This window comes from Rhipicephalus sanguineus, chromosome 10 (genome assembly GCF_013339695.2).
Source record: "Rhipicephalus sanguineus isolate Rsan-2018 chromosome 10, BIME_Rsan_1.4, whole genome shotgun sequence".
In the NCBI taxonomy this organism is placed as follows: domain Eukaryota; kingdom Metazoa; phylum Arthropoda; class Arachnida; order Ixodida; family Ixodidae; genus Rhipicephalus; species Rhipicephalus sanguineus.
The window spans coordinates 84,064,003-84,089,821 of NC_051185.1; the positions used below are offsets into that span (position 1 = coordinate 84,064,003).

Consider the following 25,819-nt stretch of genomic DNA (forward strand, 5'->3'; position numbering starts at 1 on the left):
TCGATAAGTACATCTACGTTATGCTGTGGCTGGTATTACACGTCACTTTGAACATAATGAGGCAGAACGAGTGGACGAAGTCCTTCTGACAATACGATTCGAAACCTAGCACAAGATTGCTTGCGTAGCATACCACTGACTGTCCAGGTCAACAGTCTATAGATATTGAGATACTATCTTGCTTACTAATGTTTGACTGCAGTTATTGATCTCATCGTGTGATGCCTGCTTGCAGGTATCTGCGCAGTCGCTAACGCAGATTCTGTTCAATTGGACGAAAACAAAAATGAAAATTTCGGTTTCAAGAAGCTGCATGTCTTGAAACATAAACGATGTACACGGTCTACTGACTCTACGGCCGCGGATATTGCAATGGGTGCTTTAAGTTTCACAGTAATCAAAATATGACTGCGGTTCACAAAATAGCATGGAGCAATCCAACGTGCTCACCTTGGGCCCGTACTTGTCCGCAGAATAGAATCACGCTGCATAACAAAGACGCGAACAAAGTACTCATAATTAAGAAAATGTTGCCAGAAAGGAGACGGAATGTCAGCGCTGAAGATGGAGTCAGAAAGTGGTGCGAACACGGCAATGTGTCGCCGACAGACTGGCGAACAGAATGAGTACCACGTCCACGAACGGAAAAAAAGGAGTGAGCTATTGTCAGCCTCATGGACAACTCGCGGCGCCTGGTGGCGATTTTGGTGGACTGTCGGACATCCTTACAACCTCCGAGATTTGCGCGTGTCGAGAGCGAAACTTGGCGGCGAGCGAAATCTCAGAGGCCAGGCTATCCGAAACCAATTTTTGCGGTTCGCGACGGGGTACCTGGCGCGTTTTTTTTTTTTTTTTCCGAAGCGGGAGTTTCGAACGACGTTTATTACTAAGAGAGAGAGAGAGAGAGAGAGAGCGCATCCAACCATCACGAAACATTGCAGCACGTGTTACGCGCCGCACGAGAACTTCCAGTAGCGGCTGAGCAACTATGGAGATGAGCTGCTGTCCGCGAGACAAAGAGAGGGGAACATTCTGTTCTTATGTTCGGGTATATGCAGTGACCCTTTGTGCAGGGTCTCGCTGGTGCGACTTTACAGCTGCGAGATCGCCTTGGATCAATGTACGCAGTCACACCCTTGTATTCACGTTGCAGCGCGCATTATAAAACCCCGAACTGTATGTTGTAAGCAAGTTTTATGAATTTCATTTCGCATTCTTATTAACAACCGAGCGAGTAGCTATAACGGCTGCACCCAAGCGAATGACGATGGGCGGAAGTGCATAAATTGAAATAGAAAAAGAAGTACGTTATGTGAACACACAGTCACAGGTGTTCCACATACATTTGAATACCCTCTCCTGTATTGTTTATGGGCACTGCGTTAGGTTATAGAATACCCAATTTCTCAAGACAGCAGGAAAACGGCCAGACGAGAGTAAGTTGAACTATATCAATTATGGTAGTCGCATTGAAACAGCAGAGATAAAAATGGCCGCAGATGCAATAGTCCACTATCATGTGCCTAGTGGACCACACATTAAAAAGATCCCTGCAGCGCGTGTTACTAGTATTTGGTTGTTAGGTTGTTATTAGCATTCGTAGGGACTTATTTATAATGCTGTTGGTTTCTCTGTGGTGCTCGAATGGTGCACACATTGTAAATATAAAGTGAAAAAAAAAAACACAGAAACGTGAAGATCAGAAGTAGCTAGCTTTCGGTCTCCATGTAATATGTATTTGCAACTGAGAAAGTGAGTTGCAAGTTAAAGCACAGGCGGCATACGGGGGGAATGTCGTAAATATAATGGAAGAGAACTCGCTTAGGAGATTACAAACACATATCCAACACCATTAGGTTACACCAGGGGTACCCCACCACACTATACTCTCCAAAGTTGACTCCATTCCAAAGCCATTCTGGTCATAGACGACCTTGACCACCAGCAGTGGCAAGTGGAGAGGGGCAACGCGGCAGCCATAACTAGTGGACTGCCGCGCTAGGCAGCCGACCCACGTGCTATAAGAGGCCTCTTTAAATAAAGTTATTTTCTATCGATCAATCGGTAACTCAATTACTGCTGGATCTTCCCGTGCGCGGCCAAAAACGATCGCCGCTCTCCCCACGGAAAGGGCAAGATCACACCACGGTAACCATATTTTTATAAGCAAGCGCAATAGCTCTAGCTCGCATAGACCACAGACCTATGACGGCAGAAATCATCTTGGAATGTCGTCCTGCGGATGAAGGCGGCGAAGGCAGTGCTCAAATTCTTGAAGATACCAGACTTGCACCGGCGGTGATAGAGCAATGGCGATATCGTGACTGTGAGGTGCGTGACTTTATGAGTGCTCCCCTCCCCCTCTCTTATCTCTACCTTTAAAACTCCCCCATCCCTTTCCCCAATGTCGGGCAGCATACCAGTTTTTTTCTAGGCTGGTTAACAGCCCTGCCTTTCCTTACTCTCCCGTTCCTTCCTGCCTTTAAAAAAACAAGCAAAATCCCGGAAAATAAAGGTGTTGCGGTTACCGTGAACCAGTAAGGCTGCCGTGACGCTATCGCTGCCGTACTGGTTGCTGACCGTGCACGTGTAGTTGCCGACGTCTTCGGGTCGGAGGCTGGCGATACGCAGCGTAGCGCTGCTCTTCGACAAGCTGGGCACCGTCACTCGGTCGCCGCTGCGGATCTCTTCGCCGTCCTTGAGTAGTGTGATGCGGTACGGCCCTGAGCTGCCCTTCTTCACCACGCAGTTCTCCATCACTTCGTCACCCAGCGATACGTCCGGGGCAAAGCCGAACTTGCCGACTGTCGGTGCTGTCGGGACGCGCGGAAAAGTGATTGCTGCATCACCATACGCTATACCTAATAGCTAGTCATACGAAACGTCATAATTTCTGTGACACATGTCTCTGAGGTAAATTAAGCTGAAGAAAGAGCTCCAGAAGTGAGCATGGTCTCAACTATATCGTTTTCATACTAGCTCCTCAGGTCAAGCCACTTCAGGCGATGTTACGTGAGCTTACATCCAGGACTCCTCTCAAATATGGCTTCACCTAGCATCATACAAAGAAATAATCTAGTTAGCCAATCTTTGGAGAATATTAGCTCTACATCGGTTTGTATGTGCACCTCGCGTAAAAAATTTCGCTTATCTAATAACAAGGCTAGACTATTTGATATAAGTAAAAAAAAAGAAAGCACTTCCTTCATGGGAGGCCTAGGCCCGACCACCTAAACCTGCTGGTTTCTGCTAATAAAGTTTATTCCTCCTCCTTCACCTTGATCTTCGCGAGAATTCCTTTAACTGAAATGAAGATAAGCTTGGTTATCCTAGACACTGCTCTCAACGAAAGCCGCGGGTGTAAATATTAGCGTTTGAGACTTACCGACAGCGTTCATGGCAAGGGCGTTTAAGGAACACAGCAGCACCATCAAAGAGACCAGGCAGCCGGTCACTGTCTGCACGCCAGTATTCAACATTGCGCTGTTGATGAACCGACTATTTACCGAACAAGATTCAACGTCTCAGCGCAAACCTTAGACGTTAAGTCTAAGCGACATGCGCCGTCCGCGAGCAGCTACTGGAGTGACAAGGAGCACCTCTATCGTATATGAAACCTCAACAACGAAACCGTGCGTGCCTTATGGGACAGGTGGCGCCATCTGGCCCTCGCTTCGAATACTACTTGGAAAGCCAGCGAGATGGCGCGTGATTCGTTTGTTACTTCGGGGACGATTAGCAGTAGAAGTGCGTCTCCAAAGGAGGCCTGGTGTAATGAGTGTAGTGTGTGCTGCACAGAGGTAGGCAGGACTTGAACATTTGAACACGGCAGTGAATATAAGAGGAAAGTAAGAGTTGGAGTCGTCGGATTGAAGCAGCTGCTGTGCGATGAAGCCAGAATATGTCTTCAAGTTCAACCGCACCAGCTGACGCTGTAGTGCACATAAGCTGTACGACAATAGGCGTGGGCGGGGTCACACATGAGGGCGAGCCAAGTTTCATTGTAGCGCCCCTTTCCCCGCATTGGTCGATTCCGAAAGAAAAAGAAGCTTCGCAATAGATGCAAGGAATGAAAATGAAGCACTGACGTGCTTCTCGCAACGGCCTGCCTTTGGTCCCCGGATTTCCGGGGGTAAAGGTGGGCATTAAACAGCTCCTGCATCGCAATATCAGCTGGTGTTTTCGGCTGACATTATTGCCAAAAACCTGCGTGACTATATAACCTTGCGCTTTATACAATGTCGGGACAGGTCCGACTAAGTAACGGTATCAGTGGCCTAAATCCGGCAGAATCACACCTATCTTGCCATGGCGGCCATTTTGTTTTTATAAATATAATTTTATTTTTATGTAAGAATAAAATCGTGCTTTGAAATAAAAATTTAAAAAATTACAGCATATCCACGGGTGAATGATGAAGAGCTTGGGCGAAGCTCCTGAAGCAATCATGGTTACACCGTGAAATGTTCAGTGGTTTCGCCCAGCAGTAATCAAAGCGATACGCAGCTTTGATTATTGCACGCCATCTAGCGTGCAGGGTGCCGCTGCTATTTTTTTCTTTTTCTTTCTTTTTTTTGCACACATATTGCACACATCTGTATGGGACAGCGCCATCTATTGAATGATACGGGAGACGCGACGGCGGGGGCACGCCGGATGGAGCGACGACCGACCAGGTGATGCTATAAGGAGCTTCGCCCCTAAAAAAACTAGCATGGGGTCCCAGCTCGCGTAATTGCGTTCTTCTATTCAGTCTTCTCTGCACCGGTCGAGCGGCAGTTGCGATTCCAATAGTCTCACACACCTGAGGGGCACTGAACACAGGTACACAAAACAATATAGAAGGCCATTTGAAAAAGCTGTATAATTTAACTGTCGAGCAATTCAAGTATATGATGTTTGAAAGACAAATCTCAAGGAGGGACACATTGAAGGGGTGGCCCCCCCTCCCAGTCTGAACACAAGGGAGGTCAAGACCCCCTGACCCCCCCCCCCCCCCCGCGATTTACGCCAATGAACGATATGGTGACCACTTTGCGCCTGCTCAAATAATGTGGGGGTGGAGGGGGCCCTCCCCCACCCCGTGCGCGCGCCTATGTAAACGAGATCTGAAGCAAGAATTAGCTCAGTATATATTTGATGTCCGACGCTATAGTCGTTATTATTATTTAACTGTGCGACAAACTGGCTGCCTCTCTATTTAGCTGTCACCTGAGTCAGTGCAGTAATGGCCTTAAAAATGCACAAGCTCCGATGCGAATACGCGCTCACAAATCGCGAAATAAACTCACCGAATGTAACGACTTAAACTCGCCCCAGGCAAATTTAAAGGAACGCTGATAAGTTTCACACAACGTCAAAGTGCGCTTGCGCCAGGGATGTGAATGTGGGCAAGCGTTGGCGATCGTCGGCGGACGTGAATATGAACACAATCGACATCCGGTGAATATGAGGGTACGCCATTATTGTGATCCGAACATCGATCAGCGAAAGTGAGCGGCATTCCGCGGTGACAAACTATGGTAGAAAAGCTAAAGGCATAGACCACATTTCGAGCATATTCAAGCAACGACTGTAATGGCACGTATTCCGCGGCAGCTGTTTTGGAAGTACCTCGGGAATACAAAATACATACTAATATAGCCGTAGAATGCGAAAAGATCGTTAAAACGTCAACACAAACTTCATGGTTTCAAGAAACGTTTGGCGACGGCCGAAAAAAGGAGGAACACAACACGTGCGCTGCTTTTCTTTTTCGTGGGTGTGTTTTTTTATGCGCTAATGTTTTTTTTAAACATGTGTTACTAACAAGGCCGAACAAGGCCCTCGTGAAGCACAAACTTCGTTTGTGTCACAGAGTATGGAATGCAAACGACACAGAAAACACTGTAAGCATGTAGAATATATCTCTACGGTGAACCGCATTTTTTTGCTATGACGCTTTAGACCACGACTGCTTGGATTAACATTACACGAGGACACAAGAGGGCATTGCTTCACCTGTGACGACCAGCGGCATGGTAAGGGCGTCGACGCCGAACTCGTTCGCCGCTGTGCACGTGTAGTTGCCGATGTCTGCGACTCCAACAGCTTCAATGCTGAGAACCACGCTGCTCGCTTTAGTGACAACAGTGATTCGGTCCGTGTCGCGCACAACGTCGCCGTCTTTGTGCCAAGCCATCTTGTAAGGTCCTGTTGAGCCTTTCTTGACTAGGCACGTAGCAACTGTATCGTCTCCCAGTGAAACTTCAGTTGGAAATCCAGAACTTTGTAGCTTCGGAGGCGCTGAAAACGTTCAGTAGGAAAGCTTTCCAGTCGACATTTGCGGGCGAAAAACTGAACGCTTAGCAAACGGACCTCGCACACCCGATAGGTTGCTCTATTGGACTTCATTTTGAACAGCTCGCAGGAAGACAATAATATTCACGAGAAATTAAAAAGAAGAGAGCTCAATTTCTCCTTCCTCCCTCACTCACTCTCTCTCTCTTTTTTGCGAAGTCTGCTTGTAGGAAAAGATAAAGCCATCCTCTTTTTAATGACAAGGCCGAATAGTAGGTTATACTCCACATCATTTTCTTGTCAATACTTTAAACGCTAATATCAGCGTGCTTAGCTTAGCAAAATCCATGTAATAGGCAAATATCCAGGGGGGATTACGCCGCTCTCATTAAATTCGCAACACGTTTCACTTACGCACTGTATCATGGCTGACTATTACCGAAGAATACAAAGAAATGTCACCGAATCATCGTTAATGAACAGGACAAGCTAACTAAAATGTTACCATGCAGAGGTCCCGTTATACGAAAGTGAAGACGAAACCTCACCTTGTGCATCAGCTGCAGTGACGAGAACTAAAGTAGCTAACGTAGAAAGGACCAACTTTCTCATCTTGGATTGTCGTTTAAACAGGGCACGCAGCACACAACTAGGAACGCTTGCGACGTTTGAGCGGAACCGGCAATGAGCGAGTGAGCGCGGTTTCGCTTGAAGACCCACTGAAAAGTACAGAGCCGTTGAAAGATGGACAACTAGCGGCACCTCGCGGACATTTTCAGAAGCTCAGTCGATGTCGTCCGTTTTCGAATGCACAGGCTTCGCGATGTGAACGTCTGAGCGATGCATTTGTTTTTGCAGGTTCGCACGACTTTTTGCGGCTGTTTCTTCGCAATATGTGCTCGACTGGCGGTATCCTCTCGTTTCGTGGATGAGACAAGAGTGAGTGTCCGTTGATTGCGTGGCCGCTTAACTTCTCTTCCGCTTTCCATAAGGAGTACCTTGGGAGTAAAATGTCAGCTGTGCGGGTGGGCAAGGCTTTCAATTCCTCTGAAACTACACTATAAGTAAAAAAAAACTGTTCTTTTACTCTTTTTGGTGCGTCCTGATTTACATATATGACTCTCTTTAAAGAACCGCGTGAACTCCCTTTGGAGATTATTATAATCTCTCCTGAGAGTGGTCAGAGGCTCGACTCTCGAAAAGAGAGTTAACGTGTCCCTTTGGAGTTATATACCTGGCAAGTCAGGACCCACCCAAAACAGTAAAATGACTCTTTCTTTTTTATTTCGTAGAGTGTACGTGTTGAAGCATTAGTCAACACTTGCAAGGCGACATAGGTTTAAGGCAAACCCGCCATTGGACAGCTGTTTGCCCTACTGTTGCTGGTTGCTTGGTAATGTTACTCTAGAGCTTGACACGCGTGCATGGTAGCACTTACAACTTAGTGGGCATAGGCAACTATTTTCAAGACAACGTCGGCTTCGCAACAAAAGTGGTTCTATTTTTGTCGCTACTTTCAGGAGAATAATCTGCATTTGCGTTTCATATTTTTTTCACCTTCTGCGATCGTACAATGTGACATCTGTCACCACATCGGTCGGGCGTCAAAACTAATCTACCAACAATCTACCCGTAAACAAAACACACAACACATATATGCATGCATGCATTCATGCATTTACGTATGTATGTATGTATGTATGTATGTATGTATGTATGTATGTATGTATGTATGTATGTATGTATGTATGTATGTATGTATGTATGTATGTAGGCTACGTACGTACGTAGAAGGCGTCAAAATGAGCGTGGGTCTTGGAGTCACGTGACGCACATAACTGTATCGGCAGTCGCATCTCTCCAGTGTCGAAGTTCAAAGTGACAGCAGAATCCGGTGCATATACATAACCGTAGAAATGACGCTGCCGTCAGTTATCCGTATGGCGCAGCGGCGACTAATCACTTATCATCCAGGAAAGTTCATTATACTTCTTATCATGTCTATCTTATCGTCGCTGTTATTTCCATCAGGCAGACGGTATGGCGCTTGATAGGATGTGTGCGTCGCTGCACAACGCGCTGGCCGATGTGCAAACATGAAACACCTGGAACACTTACGCTTATACCAGAAGAGGAGTTGCGTACTCCGTGTGTTTAGAGACAGCCTTCGCAGTCGCTTATGTAACGCCCCCTCACAAAGGGGGGCCTTTAAGGTAATAAAAACTGAACTGAACTGAAGGCTGATCTTAAACTCATCCACATTCATAGCGAATTAAGCAGGCATTAAATGTGAAAGGTTTCCTCAGTCCCTACGTTAGCAATCTCTGGTGTAGCCAAGGGGGACAGTGGGGGGCGGGGTTCATACCCGCACACTGCCCCCCCTTGGCTAATCAACCCCCCTCCCCCCGTAATGTTTTAGTTTTGCATGTGTTTATTACACCCATACAAACACACGTACGAACATACTTAGAGTGCCTACTCCCCCTCCCCCCCTCCCCGAGCAATATTTCTGGCTACGCCCCTATTAGCAATCGCCTTATTTTTACAAGCCTTTATCAACGAAAGCGGTAGGCACAATAGCAGTGCCAAGCAGCACAAATAGCAGCCGCGGTGGATAAAGAAACGCGAAAGATTTGATAAGATGATATATTCACTGTTTCAAGATTTAATTAATTAAACTAAGTACCGCGATTTTAAGTTCCAAAAGGCCATGTGACTTCGAGGCACGCCGCACTGGGGAACTATGAATTGACCGCCTAACTTCATCAAAACAGCAGTTAAACCTAAGTACACAGATGCTTTCGTCTTCCGCCATCGAAATGCGGCCGCCATGGCCGGGATTCGAACCCGCGCGCTCGTGCGAAGCAGCGCAACGCGTTTAAGCCCGGGTCGTTTCAACATTCATACCGTGTACAACCAGCGGCGCCGTGACGCTGTCGCTTCCGAAGCGGTTCCTGGCCGTGCAGCTGTAGTTGCCGACGTCTTCGGCTCGAAGACTGGCGATCCGAAGCGCAACGCTTCCCGCGGATAGCGTGGACACGGAGACTCGGAGATCCGCTCCGATGCCGCTGAGATCCGCGCCGTCCTTCTCCCACGTGATCTGGTATGGTCCCACGCTTCCCTTCTTGACCACGCAGGTGACCACGACTTCGTCGCCCAGGGCGACGTCCGAAGGGAACAACAGCTCCCCGAGCTTCGGTGGCGCTGGTCGCATTATGTGGAGGGTACATATAAATAGGTGTCACTTATCGCGAACATCGCTTTATGTAGTTCGGTGCCGTCGCGTAAAGGGACACTAAAGTGAAACGATGAATCGGTTCAGATTGATAAACCGAGCTCTGAAAATTTTAATGACGTTAATTTCACCATCATAGCTTTATTAATAGAGAATAAAATCAAGGCCAGAGTTTTTTTTTTAATATCGCGCCGAAATATCCGCGCGTGACGTCACGGATTTCAAAGCATATTCTTCGCATTTTGGCGACATTGGCTCAAAGAATTTTTCTGAAATTTTGTACGTTAAGTCTGGCCCCCTCGGAGGACAACGTTCTTCCTTTTTTTTTTTTTTTTTACCGATTAGGAACTACGTAGCCCCCGGGGTACGCCGTCAAAATTTATGACGTCATGGTGATCGGTGCGGCAATTTCGAGGTGGCGTCGCCACCCACATTTTCTTTTTGCGCGTCTTCTCGCTTACCAAGCGTCTTCTCGCGGCAGTCGTGGTGATTTTGGTATTGTGAAAGAGCAATTTACTAATACGCGAAAAGTCGTTTTTCTCTTTAGTGTCCCTTTAAGAGGAGCGGACTCGTGCATGACGAAAGTGAAGTATGTATAACGAAGCCTCTCACCAATTCCTGTCGTTGCCGACACCATAGAAACGAACGCGATCACCAGAACCAGCGCCACGATATTATTCGCGCACATCTTCGTGTAATGCGAACTGACACGGTTCATACAAACTTCGAGTGCGCGCGCTGTCGTAGCGACTTGTGCAGCTGGAACAGCGCATGAATGCTTCGGCCGCCGGATCTGATATGGTATGATGCACAGCTTGGGACGGAGGTATCGGGGGGTGCAAGCGTGCGAAGACCTGGACAACTAGCGCCACGTTGTGTTGGAGGGCGGCACTAACACCGCGACGGATTTTCAATTTGGGCGCGCGAGCGCTGTCGTTCAACTGCCCGTTCACAGAAAATAACCGCATGGTTCGTCGCGGTAACCTTGTAGACCTGCAAAGCAGCGAGTGCACTAGCAGCCTGTTAGCGTGGAAACATTCTTTGAACATTTGAATGTTCCCAAATCGCGTTTTCTTTGGGTCAGTCCGGCAGTGCATACGGCAACTCCACAGGCCGCAAGTGGCATTGCATACAAGGCATAGGTAGCTTGAAATCATGTGAAACCACATAATTGTATGTTGTCATAAAACTTGTATGAAATCGCTTGCAAAAAAAAAGAAAAGAAAAGTTTGGTTGACGCGAATCGCCTGCACACGCTAAAGCAGGTCTTTTTTTTTTTTTTTTTTCTCGAGGAGCGTTGATAAACGAGACATGTTCACTGCTGGGCGGAGAGCTTGCATCCGAAACTATTGAGCTTTCACTGAAGGAGGACCCGTTCTTCATTTTAGTGCCACAAGCTCACGCATAGCTGGCAGCTGAAGCGTGGTACGCCCTTTAAGGTCATGCTTTATCACTGTCCCAGTTATTCAAGCTGTTTCTTTGGTTTCTTTCTTCTCTGCCGCAGGATAGACAACAGTGTACGACAGAACAGCCATCGAGTTGGCTCGTTTCATTCCAGTGCAACGTTCTGGTTGTAACTACAGTCTCTTGACACGTCCATTCGCCAGGTGAGTTCCTCCTGTTGTTCGTATGCTCTGCGGCCCTGTACATATTGTTGCAATCATCGCGTACATGTCTTCGCTCTTGCGCTTTCACATGTTTGCAAAGATAGTTGGGATAGCTTCCGTCTCTCGCTGATGTAAGCACATAGACAGGGCCGCTACTTTCTGAAGCACAAATTCATACTGGCCAAATCTGACAATAATCAATCGCAGTGATGTTATCAGCAATCGCAAAGCGGCGCTTTGTCGCCAGTGCGTCTGCTGCGCGTACGGGACACTCTTACCGCCGATGAAGTGGTTCTTGAAGTATATATCGAAGGTGCTGCCATTTTCTGCAACCCGTACGAGCACGGTTCAGCGCTAAATGCGATGAATGCAACACCCCCCGTTCCCTACCAACAGTACCCATTGAAGTTAATTCAGTGTGCGCAGCGCCACAGCGCCAGCGTAATGCGCGTGAAAGAGAGACAGAGAGATAAAAACAATGTCCTTCTTCCCACCGCTGTGTCGTTAGCAGGCTTACCTGAACGCAAGTTATGCGTTCGAGCACTCATCATCAGCATCATCAATCTCGTCATCTCATTGTCGCACTGCGCCCCCTTTCCCTTGGGAAAAAATGCATCTGCCCCTGGACACGAGGACGCCAGTTCTGTCGTTGTGGGCGCCGAGCAATTGTCCAGCGTATGCGATCTCTGTCATACTACGCGCATGCTGACTGAAAGGATGCCTTCGACTCCGGGGCGTATTGTAACAGGAGAGAGAGAGGGAGAAAAAGAACTGATATGGTATACCCTACCAGTAGAAACGGACAGGGAAGTTTGAAAATTAGCTACTTGAAAGGGGGGGGCCGAAAATACCAGATGGCGCCATCATGTCTGCCGGCATCGCGCAGTAGCCAGTCAGCGGGCACCAAAGGCGATACTATGGCGATTGGCGCCTTCCGCGATCATTTCATAATACGGCCCTAGGTTGTGTCTAACAAAGGAAACAAGCCCTCCATCAATTCCACACGCCCTCCTTTCTTTCTAAAGCCGTTGTGTGTGTTCCATTGGAGGTAATTCGCGGATACTCAATAACCGGTCACCTGTCACTAGAAGTGGCAAGGTCAGGCTGTCGGTGCCGAAGCGGTTCGTCGCCGTGCAGGTGTAGTTGCCGATGTCCTCCACCCGGACGGCGTCGATGTTGAGCACAGCTTTGCTCGCTCGCACCACAACGGTGACGCGATTACTGATGGATACTTCTTCACCGTTCTTGTACCAGGTCATCGTGAACGGTCCCGACGAGCCCTTCGTGACCATGCACATTACGCCGGTGTCGTCGCCGAGCGAGATTTCGCTGGGAAATCCGGTGCTTTGTAACTTCGGAGAAGCTGGAAGTGAGTGGTAAACATTTGCTTTAAGATATAATCTGAGCGCACGCGCAAATATGTGCCTCTATTATTTCGAGAGATTCTGCAGATGTGTACTTCTCAGCAAGAGATATGTAAAATGCAGGAAATAATTTGGGAAGTTTACATTTTGAGAAAGAAGAAGGTTGTTCAGATTTGTGCTGTTGTTTTTGCTGCTTCATACTTTCAGCGCAAGAAAAGTTAACAGAAATAGACGTCGGGATTGACAGGGAATAGACATACGGGGGTGTCCTGTCCCAATGTTTTCTTTTTTTTTTTAATGTTAACTCTTTCCACAACATAAACCACCTCATCGCATTATGTGCGTTCGCAAGTTTTTTTTTGGAAATAGGGTTGGAGGCGTGCCGTCTCAGGTATCGGGCATCACGAAAGTGTTTTGCCGTGATGTCACTGTAGCAAAGTTCTTTGCATAGGTAAGTCAAGCTAGAGAGTATATCATTATCTACGTAACTCTAAGTCCGGGAATTAAAGCCGCTGTGTTAGTGTTGAAAACTAAGCTATGCCGTGTAAGATCCCAATCACCTACGAGCTGAACACTTCAAACAGAGAACGCCTGAAATCGGCAAACAACCTTGATAAAAAGACCGAAATTCTGACGCTTACCTTGCGTCTGTGCATTCGCAGCCAGAAATTCAGTCGCCAACGCAAGGAGTACGCGTAGCAGCATCGTGTCGCACTGCAACCACTCATCGGCAGCTGAAACCGCCTCGTAAGCGCCGAATGTCATTTCACTCCGTGGAATCGGCTTTTTGAGGCCGCAATATTTCGCGCCGCAGCTCAGGGAGCTAGCGCCACCCAGCGGAGCCTTCGCAAACTACGTCGGGCGGGTGTTTCAAGTGCGACGTATTTCCATAGTTTCTGCAGGCGCAGTGTCTACGGTTGCAGAAAGGCTTCCGGCGTTGAGGTTGCCGGCATAAGGACGTGTTTTCTTCATGACTCAATAGTGAATCTCCTAGTTCATAAACGTTTAGTAATTCTAGACAAAGGAAGCAGTCGCGGACAAAATATGCGCGAGATCTTACAAAAATGCATTGGTCGATCTATGGAAGCTTTGTAACGTATAGTAAACGATATATATATATATATATATATATATATATATATATTAGAGATCAGACATGCGTATTGCGATGTGAAACACCGAGGCTGCCTTTCGCAACAACAAGAACATCGGAAGCGTCATTCTTCGTCACAACCGTCTGGAGAAACATGCGAGGCGTACTGCCAGGCAAACGTCTCTAGTAAAGAAACAATCCCTCATTCTCTATACCGCGGCAACAAGTTTATATATGACATAAAAGCACGTCTGTTCGTCAACACCAATAAACAAGCGCGGTGTCTAAGCCAGATGAAGTCACGTGAGCAAGGAAAGGCTGAATATAATTATCGCCGCCCTCTGCGTGATCTCACGTACGTGCGGTGATGTAAACACAGAAGTCGCATTTTGGTAGACATCCTCAGGGTATTACGTGAAACGTCAAAAAAAAAAAAAAGACTTCGCCACACGTAACGACGAAAGGAATTAGCGCAATGAAAGAGAGTGCCCGGGCCCCGTCCATTTTCTTGCCGCTGTTGGGTTGCATTATTCCTTTCTGGAAGATATTCAGCGCTAAAGTTTAGAGGGAAGCACACAGGAAGAAATGACGGGACGGGCGCTGTCATGTATTCCTGTGTGCTTCTGTCTAAACTCTAGCGCTGAATATCTTTAAAAAAGAAAAAATATGCATCACCAACTAGCCCCACGACGCGTTTTGTTGGGCTGCATTAGCCAAAGCTACACAGTTTCATAGCGCCCTGCAACAATATTCCTCATTGCTTTTTGCGCCTGCAACGTAAATAAGCGATGAATTGTTCAGGCGAAAGCATTATCAGTCCCATGAAACTGCGAAGAGTGACCGTCGGCGTCAACATCAATGGTACAAAAGTCGGCGACGTCACACAAGATGCCTAACGTCCGCTAAAGCACTACGAAGTTTAGGGAGAAGTGATTGAGTGCAACTAAACAGTAATGGAGTGTAATTCGGAAGAAACTCAGATTAACTGAAAGTAATTCATCGTCCCTGAAAGTAATCGATGGTAATTAAGAATTGAAAGTAATCGAGAGTAATCGAAAGTTATTCAGAGTAACTGAAAATGACGTCGAAATAGTACAGACGTTATATTAGTGCAGACGTAATGGCTTTCGCCATCAAGTCGTGTTAGCGTGCTACAAGAGACCCTGATAATACACCTCTCCCTGTTTGCAAACAGTGTGACGTCACTGGCAGTGTCCCGCCCCCAAGTCCCGCCTTCGGAGCAGGCGCTGGTTGGCAAGAAAGTTACGCCGGCGGGATCTCTCTACATAGCGGCGCTGCGTGCGTCTGCGCTACTTCGATAGAAGTTTTTTGCAAATTGCCATTTTCTGAACTCACAGCTATTAAAAGGAAGAGTCACTGCCTATAATGAACGATTCTCCTACGTCAACATATGATTTGCTCGTCGTAGATGACAGCCATAAAAAAAGCTTACGCTCTTCGAAAGCGAACGTTGTACACTTTCACGACGACTGGTGTTTGCAGAAATATTAGCATGGCATGGATGTGAATGTACTCAATTTCTGTCGCGAAATCTGCACTGCAGTTCTAAACGGTGTACAGCATTGGGGGCTACTGTGCGCGAGGTCAGGGATTAGATTCTCACTCACGGCGCAAAATTCTCATCGGAGACGAATAAAAAAAAAACAAAAAAAAACGAAGGAAACACTCATTGGCGTGCGTTCGGTTGAGGTTAACAAATCCCCGTGAAAATTAAAGCGAAGTTTTCCCCGACGGCGTTCCTCAATAATCCACTGAGCAGTTTTGAGATGTTAAACGCAATAATTTAATTATAAATAATCTCTTGCGCGGTTACGTCGCTGTATCTGATGCCTACAACGTGTTTCCATACTTACTCCTCTCCTTTAGACTTGGTACACAAACTCGGAATGTCACTTCATAAATATCGAGCCGTAAACATAATCTAACTAGAATATGACAAACAAGAATCTCCGCGGCTTCCGTTAAGAAGCATCTCCAATAAAAGGCGATGCGCGTATGGTTCTGGGTATTCGCCGTGGTAAACCGCGCATGTTCGGCAATGCCAAAACACGCTGGTAGCTCATGAGTAGTCTCACATTTCAGCCCAGCATCATGCACGTTTTTTGTTTTTGTTTTTTCGTGCACGCAGCACAAACCCTGAGATGTACGCACTCGCTGATCATCGCGTCAAATGAAATATCTAGTCCTGCATGATGTTCCGTACACAACCGGTCACTGCAAAAGACACAACGCGCGCCAATGTTTTCGCAAACAAGATGCATCGTTATTCACACAGCACACACCACACACCATATTGTCAGTTTCAACGTCCGCAAAGGAGAACCGATATCGTCGCTGCCTTTCAACGCACATTACACGCCACAGTAAACGCGGCACATTTTCGAAGACGATGCCGCTGTTCCTCGCAGAGACCACCACGTGGGTTCACTTCTCCAATTTAAACAGCCAGCAGCGTTGCAAATTTTTTTCACGCAGTCCACGACACATTTATATGTTCTTTGACACATACTACAAAGAATCTTGGAATCGAAAGATGTAGGAAAAGGTTCAAAAGAAAAAAAAAAAAAAAAAACGTGCGCCAAACACCGTGCGACTGTACCACGCTGAGCCGGCAGCGGGAGTGTTTTGCCAACCACCGCCGTTGCACGTGCACCGAGAGGTCACGTGACCTGACGTCACGGGGCGTGAGTGACGTAGGCCGGTAGAGATCTATTTCCGCTACACGATGATACCCGCATTTAAAGAACACGAATCGGTGTTCCTGTCGATGGAAGGCGCGTTTTGCGTCTCGTCCGTAAGTACTTCATTCCTGTCAAGGGAAACGCGAATGGAAAGCGAGCATTCAGTGAGACCGTGTTACCGTGAACGACGAGCTGCGCCGAGGCGCTGTCGCTTCCGAAACCGTTCCTCGCCGAGCACGTGTAGTTTCCCAAGTCCTCGGCCCGCAGGCCGGCGATGTGCAGGGTGGCGCTGCTCTTGGACGGCGTGGACACGGTGACGCGACCTGCAGGCGCCGCGTTCTTCAGCTGAACGCCGTCTTTGAACCAGGCGACGACGAAAGGCCCCGGGCTGCCTTTCTTTACAACGCAGGACAGGATAACTTCGTCTCCCAGCGCGACGTCTGAAGGGAACGCCAGCTCGCCGACCTTCGGCGGGGCTGCCGGAGAAAACGACGCGAGAATGAAGTGGCTGACGCTCAAACTCCCAGTTCGTTGTTCTTGAAAGGGGAAAAAAAAAAAAAGTTTGACTGCTCGTTTGCAGCACGAATAAGCTTCAGCGGAAATATGTGCCGCTCTCATAGAAAGCTTCTTAGTCAACCAGAACTGCGTCCTAGTCCGAGATTCAAACCCGGCACCAACGACTCAGCACCTCGCTAGCTCAAACCACCATGTTTATAGCATCCCGCCTCCCCGCATGTCACCATTACAATGTTGCTACCCCCCCCCCCCCCCCATCCCCCCTCCCTTCCTCCGATTTTTCGAGATTATCTCAGAAGAGCTCTGCTTATGTGATTTTTGTATAGCTTGACCGAATAACTTGAAGTGTCCATATCTGTGAAAAGGAGTAGATGGTGCCAGGTAAAAGCGCTCACGTACTCCTAAACAACGTATCATTAAAGGGAAAAAAAAGAGAGGTGTGCTTGCGCATACTTGTATACCCTCCCCCCTGCTCACCTCGCACGTTCCTCACGATTTGTAAACATCCCACTAAAGCTAGAACCCTGGCTGCCACAGCTGCATAGACGCCTTCGAAATGCCTTGGATTCGGTTGAATATCCCGAACGAGGACGAATACTTCAACTAAGAAGCTTTCTTCCTAATAAATATGTACGAATTTTCTTTGCAGCTTCAGGCTGCACAAAGGGCCGGATAACAACATTTCCCTCTCAAGAACTACTTATACGTTGCGGGCTTCCGCAGAACTCGCAGTCTTGAGCGACTTGGGGAAGCTTACCAGATGAGCCGAGTGAAGATGTCGCCATCGAAAGGATAAGCAGCGCCAAACCGGCCGGACTGGCGCAGGTCTTCATTGCCCCGTACGTATAGATGCGCCGAGTTCACTCGTGCGTTGCGTGCGAACACTTGGTCGACGTTTCAGACATTCAAAACGACTACCCACTCCGAAGCGTTTCGAGTGAATGGCGCTGCGAAAGGCGAAAACGAAACACCGGAGAGACGAGATCGCCGACGCACGGACAACTAGTGCCGCCTGGTGGCATCGACGCGCAACGGTTCGAGTAACGGAGTTTCAAAAATCCGACGCGCGAGAATCGAAGTCGAGTAAACTTATTTGGACACGACTGTCAAGCGCTGTAGAGAGAACGGTGTTCGCAAGCCCTAAAGATTGAGTCCCGTGATAACTTATCGAAGGACTCTGCTAAAGACTTTATTCGCGCTTATAGCACGCTGCGTACACGTTTCATTTGGGCACAGATGCTCGAACACTTGCGATATATAGATATTGGCAGGTGCGAAGTCATCGGGGGCAGCAGATAATCGGTTATGGAAAGTGACTCGCGAGTACTTGAACGCAGCTCAGATTTTTTATGTGAACTGTAGAAGCACGTCCGAACATTGTTATCTTAGATCAAGTTTCAATGGGCCCCATAGTATATATTAGCCGCCACGGTGGTCTTGTGGTTATGGTGCTCGACTGCTGACCCGATGATTGCGACCCCGAACCCCGGTCGCGGCGGCCTCTTTTCTATCGAGGCAAAATATAGCATTTTGCCTCCATCGTGTACTTATATATGGATGCACGTTAAAGAACCGCAGGTGGTCTAAATTTCTGGAGTCCTCCACTACGGCTTCTCTCATAATAATATAGTGGTTTTTGGGACGTAAAACCCCAACAATTATTACTGACCCCATAGTATTGGAATCATTGAGGGGAGTCTTTGTAGACCCAGTATAGCTGCCTAGAGCAGCTTTTAGCTATTAAGAATACACATTCTTTGATGACTAAATGGCCTTTGATCGATCGATCGATCGATCGATTGATTGATTGATTGATTGATTGATTGATTGATTGATTGATTGATAATTCATATCCATCTTTTGCTTACGACCTCCTCCATAGCACCAAATGCGGATTAGAGACAGTGATGCAGCCACATGTAATCACTGAGCCAATAAACACGAATATGCCATCCCCCCCCCCCCCCTCCCGAATTCTTTTCAATTTTTTACACGTACAAACACACATAATGGGTGATTAAACCCCGCCACCTTCCCACCACCCCATTCGAAAAAAACTGACTGCGGCCCTGATGAGAAGACAGCCGTGTATTACCGTGTACAACCAGCGGCGCCGTGAAGCTGTCACTGCCGAACGAGTTTCTGGCCACGCAGGTGTAGTTGCCGACGTCTTCGGGACGAACGGCCGCGATCCTCAGCGCGGCGCTGGTCTTGGACTGGCCGGAAACTGACACGCGCTCGCCGCTTTCGATTTCACTGCCGTCCTTCTGCCAACTGATGGAGTGCGGTCCGGGAGATCCGTTCTTGACGACACATCCGGCGAGAATTTCGTCACCCAACGCTACTTCCGGAGGAAACGTGAATTCGAAAACCTTCGGGGGTCCTGGAATGCGGCCACAAATGCGGGATGGCTACGTTAAAAGCTTTAGTTTAGCCAGTACAACCGCCGTAATGAAAAAAAAAAAAAATCTAGAAGAGAGCAATAACGAGGACTGCAAATTGGGTTAGTTGGATACGGGTCCATGGTAGTGAGGAAAACACAGCGCTAACAAAACGGAACAGAGATGGAAACTCACGACGCGGCCTAGCGCTCTGTGTCAACTGAAATTATTTTACGTTATGTTATTAAGTTTACATAAATTTCTTAAATTTTATCTCCCCTCAATGCATACACATTGCTTTTGCGTACGTTTGTATTTACGATCGTTTTGTGTTTTTTGCCTGTGTATGTAATTGAAGGATATACCAATAAATTTTCAGCTACGCAACAACACTTGTGTCGTCAGTTTCTCACAGTATATACATTGTGATAGTGCTGTGTTTATTTCACAGCCAAAAGAGAAATATATCACGCGGTTAGCCTTGGCAAACGAAACTCTCCGCCAAGTCATCGAAGCTTCTCTTTTTGTCGTCGCAGTATCGGCCAAACACGTGACCTCATGGAGATCGCGTATGGACCGAGAATGCTTGTTCACTGCGCTGCCCTTACCCTCGCCGTACTTTGCTCTCTCCTAATTTTCTTTCTTCCTCTCTGACGGGTACAATTACAAGTGCAGCTATGAATGTAATATACATGGGCTTACCGGAACCTCGTGCGTATGACAGGACGACAGCGACAAGGACGAACGTTTCTGGGACGTTTCGCATGACTTCGAGAACTCCCGAGTGAAGCCGGTTGCTTCAGTTCGGTCGCAAATGCGTTGCACACGATGGCGTACTTATCGCCGCACTTCGGACCCTGCCACGGACTACGTCAAACTGTGCAAGAGCGGGCGCTGCTTCTTTTCGTCAGCGAAAGCAGCGCGCGCGCACTGGACAACTAGCGTCATCTAGTGTCCGTCTCGCGCACTGTTGCACGCCGCTACACGCCGCCGCGCTGCTGTATGAAACGTCTGGCGCGTGGGGGAGTGACTCAACACGAAAAACCGACACCTCACATTCCAATTCGGTCCTAATGGGTCAACGATGATGGCATTAAGCCTTTGTGAGATCTAAGTGTAGCTAATATTAACGATTAATCACGCTCTACGTGCCGCGACTGTCATTGAAGTCACTGGGAGAGTGAGTTTTTACAGGGAGGACCATCTAAGCTCTCTAAAAGCGGGTTTCAGAAAAAACCTAAAATCAATTTGTGTTGATGAACGATGAAAATGAAACTCCATTTTCCGTAATTTCGTGACAGTGCGTTAATGATTACTTAACGCATAATTACTCCCTGATAGCTTATTAAATCACCCCTCCCTCCTCGAAAAAAAATTCAGGTTTACGTGTTATGTGAAGCCGCAAACGTAGACACGCACGCACGCACGCATGCACACGTACGCACACCCATAAATACATACATACATACATACATACATACATAGGAGTCATCGCCCCGCCCCCCTCACAAACACGCGCAATCAGGGGCGTAGCCAGAAATTTTTTTCGGGGGGGGGGGGGTTCAACCATACTTTATGTATGTTCGCGCGTGCGTTTGTATGTGTGCGTGTATATATACGCAAGCAAAACTGAAAATTTTCGGGGGGGGGGTGTACTCCCCCAACCCAACCCCCCCCCCCCTCCCCCTGGCTAAGCCCCTGCGCACAATCTCAAATAGAATCCTGGCTACGCCCCCTGCTCATCTGATATTGATCCGGAGACACCCTTACACGAGCTTATGGCTCACTTCCATTCGACTTGGAATTGAAATCCCGTTTTCTCAACCAACGTTACGATTCAATGCGTCGAATGCCCGAAGGGAAGGCGGCGTGTTACCGTTGACGACGAGCTGCGCCGTGACAGTGTCGCTTCCGAAGGCGTTCCTCGCCGTGCACGTGTAGTTGCCGATGTCTTCGGGCCGAAGACTTCCGATCCTCAGCGCCGCGCTGCTCTGAGATAGTGTCGACAGTGTCAGCCGCCCGCCAGTGGGACTCAGTTGGGCGCCGTCCTTGTGCCACGTGATGTGGTACGGTCCGGTGCTGCCTTTCTTGACCACGCACAGGACTATCACTTCGTCCCCCATCGCGAGATTCGACGGGAAAGATAAGTCGGTCACCCTCGGAGCCTCTGAAAATGTGGCGTTTTGAGAACACGCGCGCCGTGTTGCCGGGCGTTTTCACACTGTGCACGTGCAGTTTGTTAGGTAGCCGTAGGGTGTCTCGATGCTCCTCCTCACCCGCCGCTCCGTGAGAAGGAGCATCGAGGCACCCTAGGTAGCCGTATTGATGGCTTGCACTGACGTCACAGAAAACGCCATGTTGCAGTACCAACATGGCGGGACTGGAGGCTTGCGATTTCACATTGATATTATCAGTACATCGCATGCATGTCCCTTGCTTATTCATGCACAGCGGACAAAAAGGTTCCAGCGGCATCGCTGTCACGTTGGATCAAGCGAATCGTCACGTGATTATGCTGCCATGACGTCATCAAAGGCGCCATTTTGGAGTAGCAGTACGTGAGGGACCTGCGTCCGTGACGTCACGTGCAAGCTATCATGTTGGCAATGCGTAGGAAAGCTTACCGACTGTTGTAACAGGCTTTGCGGTACAGCAGAAAGCCAGGAAGGCGACCAGGAATGCGTTATTCCCCAGCATGACTTCTTCAGTCTGACGGAACTTGCTTCCTGTATTTTCTTGTTGTTTTTCTCTTTTTTTTCGATATTGTACAGCGCGTATTAAAGTTGTACTGACAGTGCGTATTAAAGTTGTACGTCCTTTCGAGACGGCACTGCCGCTTGCAATGCGCCGGCTGCAGTTGCACGAACTGAATCGAGGCGAAGTCAGGGGGAGGTTACTCCGTATACCTCCCATAGGACGTCTTAATTCATGACGTCAGCGCTGGCAGCGCCAAACGTCCCTTCAGTTACTATCCTGGCGGCTGGGATTCAGAAGCTCAAACTGCAGAATGGCGGCGCACACGGTATGCGTCGTCATGGCAACACCAGCCGCGCCTCGCACCTCCTCTCCTAGCTCTCTTGCAAGCGCCGTTTTTTATTCTTTTTGTTTTGTTTGCGTGCGCGTGCTGCGCAGCCCCCTCCCCCACTTTTTTTCATGAACCCGCTCGCCCGCCCGCTCGCGCGTGCTGCGCCGGCGTTTTTTTTTTTTTTCTTTTTTGCATCCGCTTGCGCGTGCTGCGCCGCGCGTTCGTTGTGCGTTTGAATGTACGCAATTTGCAATCAAGCATTCTGAACACACTGCAGTCGTGCAGCATGTGCCAGAACGCAAAAGAATGAATTGCACTCACAACACAAAATATCTTTGGTCTCGTTTTATTGTCCTCGTTTCCGAAAATCAACATTTTCATCAAATGTGGTGCGACAGAGGTTCAGGAGATTAACAGAAGTGATGAACAGGAGATTCACATAGACGTGTTCATGACCACTAAACAACACAAAAGGTATCGGCAAAGTTAAGAACTTAAAGAACAGTGGAATAAAAAAACAGCATAACATTAGGGCACATAATAAAAAACAATTTTTATACTGACAAAAGTGCAGAAGAGCTTCTGATATATGCGCACGATATTGCACAAAATTATCATAACTAACAAAATTGAACATTCACTGCCATGCAAAACAATGAAAGCAGTTGAATACCTAAAAATAGAATAATCATGTAAAGATCATTTTAAAGATGTGAAAACGAACTCCACATATACCACAACTAATATTGGCCGCACTTTATTGACTACATTTCCAAAAACGTTGATTTTTATAAAACTAGTGATGATAAACGCGAAGAAAATGAACAGATGATACCGGAGGATTCATGGCATCTCTTCTTGAAATGCGCCGATTCTGCAATTCTTCAGCTTTTCTCTGGGCGCACCAATCAGCTGTGTGGCGTTCCGGAGTACTTTAAAACGCTTCCGCCCTGAAGAAAAGGAACAAGTTCCAATCAGATGAAGAGCGCCGTCGACTCGTGCAAAAGTGAATTCGTTTGTTCGTCTCAGAGCAGCACAAGTTTTTATACATTTACCTACAGCCTTAGAAACGCGGTTATAGGCGATGGCGAGTAATTAACCGGAGATAAATGCAAAGCACATATTCAAGCACGCGGTTCTGTGAGAGTTGTAAGCCTGTAACTATATAGTTACGTCGCATGGGCTTCATGTCCGCTGCTTGTTCGTATAACGATTTAAACGCAGCATCGTGCCCTTTTCGAATCAGTCATTTTTGAAAACAATAACTGTAGCCCCACTGCAGAGAACAGCTACTCGGTATGGACGTGAATTCAAACTGACACAATGAAAGCCGCAACTCAAAGGGCACGCTCACCTGTTGTTCTTTCGGGGGCCGGCACATATATTCCGGGACTTGTTCTGGAAGTATTCGAGCAACAAAGCACTATGCACGAACATCCCGAGTCGTAAAACACCGCGTCGCACAAGCACACAGCGAGCGCGCACCGTCAAACGGACGAGCGACGACGGCTAACGCACGCCTTACCAACGCCAGACACGAAACTTTCCAACGGATTTCAAAGTCGGCGGCGCCAGCAAGGCGGCGGAAAGCGCGCCTCCCGGAGGAGAGGGAGTTGATCCCGCCAGAGAGGGGGTTGAAGAGAGTTGGGAGAAAAGAGACGGAACGCAGATTTTAACTCTGATCCCCGTCCATAGATGGCGGGTCAATTTGCCATACCAGTCACGTGGGTTTCTTTCACTAGCCTGGCGAAGTGGAGAGCGAGAGCTGTTTGAATAGCGCCTTGGTAGTGGACGAGTAGTGTCACCTGGTGGGGCCCAGAACAAACGACCCACCCGAATTCGAAAAATATGGCGCCAACGTATGATGCGCCACCACTGAATAAGGACGTCGTCCAGGTCCGCCAAGATCTAACAGCTGTATTTTGGGATCGCAGCTTCTGCACATGTTGTTATCGATCGAAAAATTAATTTAGAAAGTGGAGCTAACTTGAGTGGAACACAAGAAGACATGAACGAAACGGCCCTGTTCAATTAAAAGTCAGATCTACCGTAATATCGCGATCACAGAGTCGCTGAAGGGATTTTCTTCGCACTTGAATATGGAATATTTGAAAAATTCGATTCCTACACCACAAGAAGGTACGGTACACAATAATGGCATGCGAAAGCCGCAGAATTGTGTAAGCATTTATATCGCTTGCGCGTGTTGATTGTCGGGTAGTTGAGTTGCTGTTCTTGGCCTGCATACTCTTTCATTTTATCGCCAGATGCACACCCCCCTCCCTCCCCCCCCCCCACCCCCAACAAGAAAATTTTTAAAGAGTAATGTCAACTCATTACGCTCATACAAGCGTAATGAGTTGACAATGCCGCAAGAATGGAATGCCTTGCTGCAACAGATTGCGCTGTTTGACGATGAGTGCTTGAAAGATGGTAAACTCGGATTATATCGATGCTGTTCTTTTTTTTTTTCTTTTGTGCTGGCGAGCGTGCATGAAGTGTTCGATGTTCTGTTTTTTTTTTCTTCTAAATTTTACAATTCCTGTTCATCAACAGAGTTCTTTCTTTTTCTTGTTCTTCGCTCTCTTTAGTCATTTTTTGACGTTTTTAGTTTATGTATTGCACTATGGGTTTTGTGCACACCTGCTTGGTCCTCGGACTGCATTAGACTTTAATAAAATAACTAAGCATTCGATGTTTGCAAACGCGTTACTTGCAGCCGCTGTGCATTTCACAAAGCTATATACGAAATGGGACAGCGAAAATTTCTTTATTCCAGCTTCGTAAATGAACTACACCTCCCACTGTTCATACTAAGGCAGCGTAAGAGAGAATTAAACCTTATTGTCAACAACCAAAAATATCGACAGTATAATATGCGGCGGTTACCACCTAGGACATCGATAGAGTTCCGGTCATGCACAGTTTGATAATGCGAAAACGCGCTGCCGTCGCGTTTTAGGCATGTACTGCATCGCCGCATGCATCACCTGAAATGATGAGCGACAGCGTGAGCGATTCGCTTCCGAAGGCGTTCCTCGCAACGCAGCTGTAGTCGCCGATGTCCTCCACCCGGATGGCGTCGATGCTTAGCATTGTACTGGTCGCTTTGGTGAGGACCGAGATGCGACCGCTGCCGCCTACTCCTCCGATTTCGAGGCCGTCCTTGTGCCAGCTCAGCACGAAGGGTCCCTGAGAGCCTTTCTTCACGGTGCACGTCGCGACAGCCTCTTCGCCCAGAGCGAGGCCGGCCGAGAATCCTGAGCTGTGCAATTTGGGCGAGCCTGAAACGTCGGTACCTCTCGTGCGCATTCCGAGCAGTACTACATGACACGCGCGTGTATAGGCTCACACGCACTTTCAGTTCACGTCCGCGGTTATCACAGGTTGCAGGACCAAGTTTGTTGCAAATGTTCTGTAATGGCACCGGTCGCAAATTGCCGCTTTTTGAAGAGTGCGGCGGTTTTTAGACGATATGTGGTGCGACAGCGAAATGTAGCAGCGGGCCAAAACTGACAATTTACGACTACACTCGGTTAAAACCTAAGAATAAGTGTAAGCTTCATTTGCATAAGTTCGCCATTCAATCGATAGTGCCTATTTACGTGAAGTCATCA

General features: G+C 47.8%; 1 protein-coding gene and 1 long non-coding RNA gene across 15 annotated transcripts in view; one reads left to right on the forward strand and one right to left on the reverse strand.

The window, feature by feature from the left end:
- LOC119372182 (Down syndrome cell adhesion molecule) overlaps positions 1–25,819 on the reverse strand; it is a 212,355-nt gene that overhangs the window by 63,458 nt on the left and 123,078 nt on the right. Inside the window, exon 1 of one of the 14 annotated variants that reach the window (XM_049419807.1) lies at positions 21,054–21,324. The exons of 12 other annotated variants lie outside the window; for them this stretch is intronic. In XM_049419807.1, the coding sequence (XP_049275764.1) occupies positions 21,054–21,300 (247 nt within the window). In that variant the 5' untranslated portion in view covers positions 21,301–21,324. Of the gene's footprint in view, positions 1–450; positions 533–21,053; positions 21,325–25,819 lie in introns of those variants that run through there. One more of the 14 variants, XM_049419803.1, reaches the window with a different exon arrangement.
- LOC119372187 (uncharacterized) overlaps positions 1–25,819 on the forward strand; it is an 88,468-nt gene that overhangs the window by 35,099 nt on the left and 27,550 nt on the right. The window contains exon 2 of the long non-coding RNA XR_005179458.2: positions 11,019–11,121. This is a non-coding gene — a long non-coding RNA (uncharacterized LOC119372187). The remainder of the gene's footprint in view (positions 1–11,018; positions 11,122–25,819) is intronic.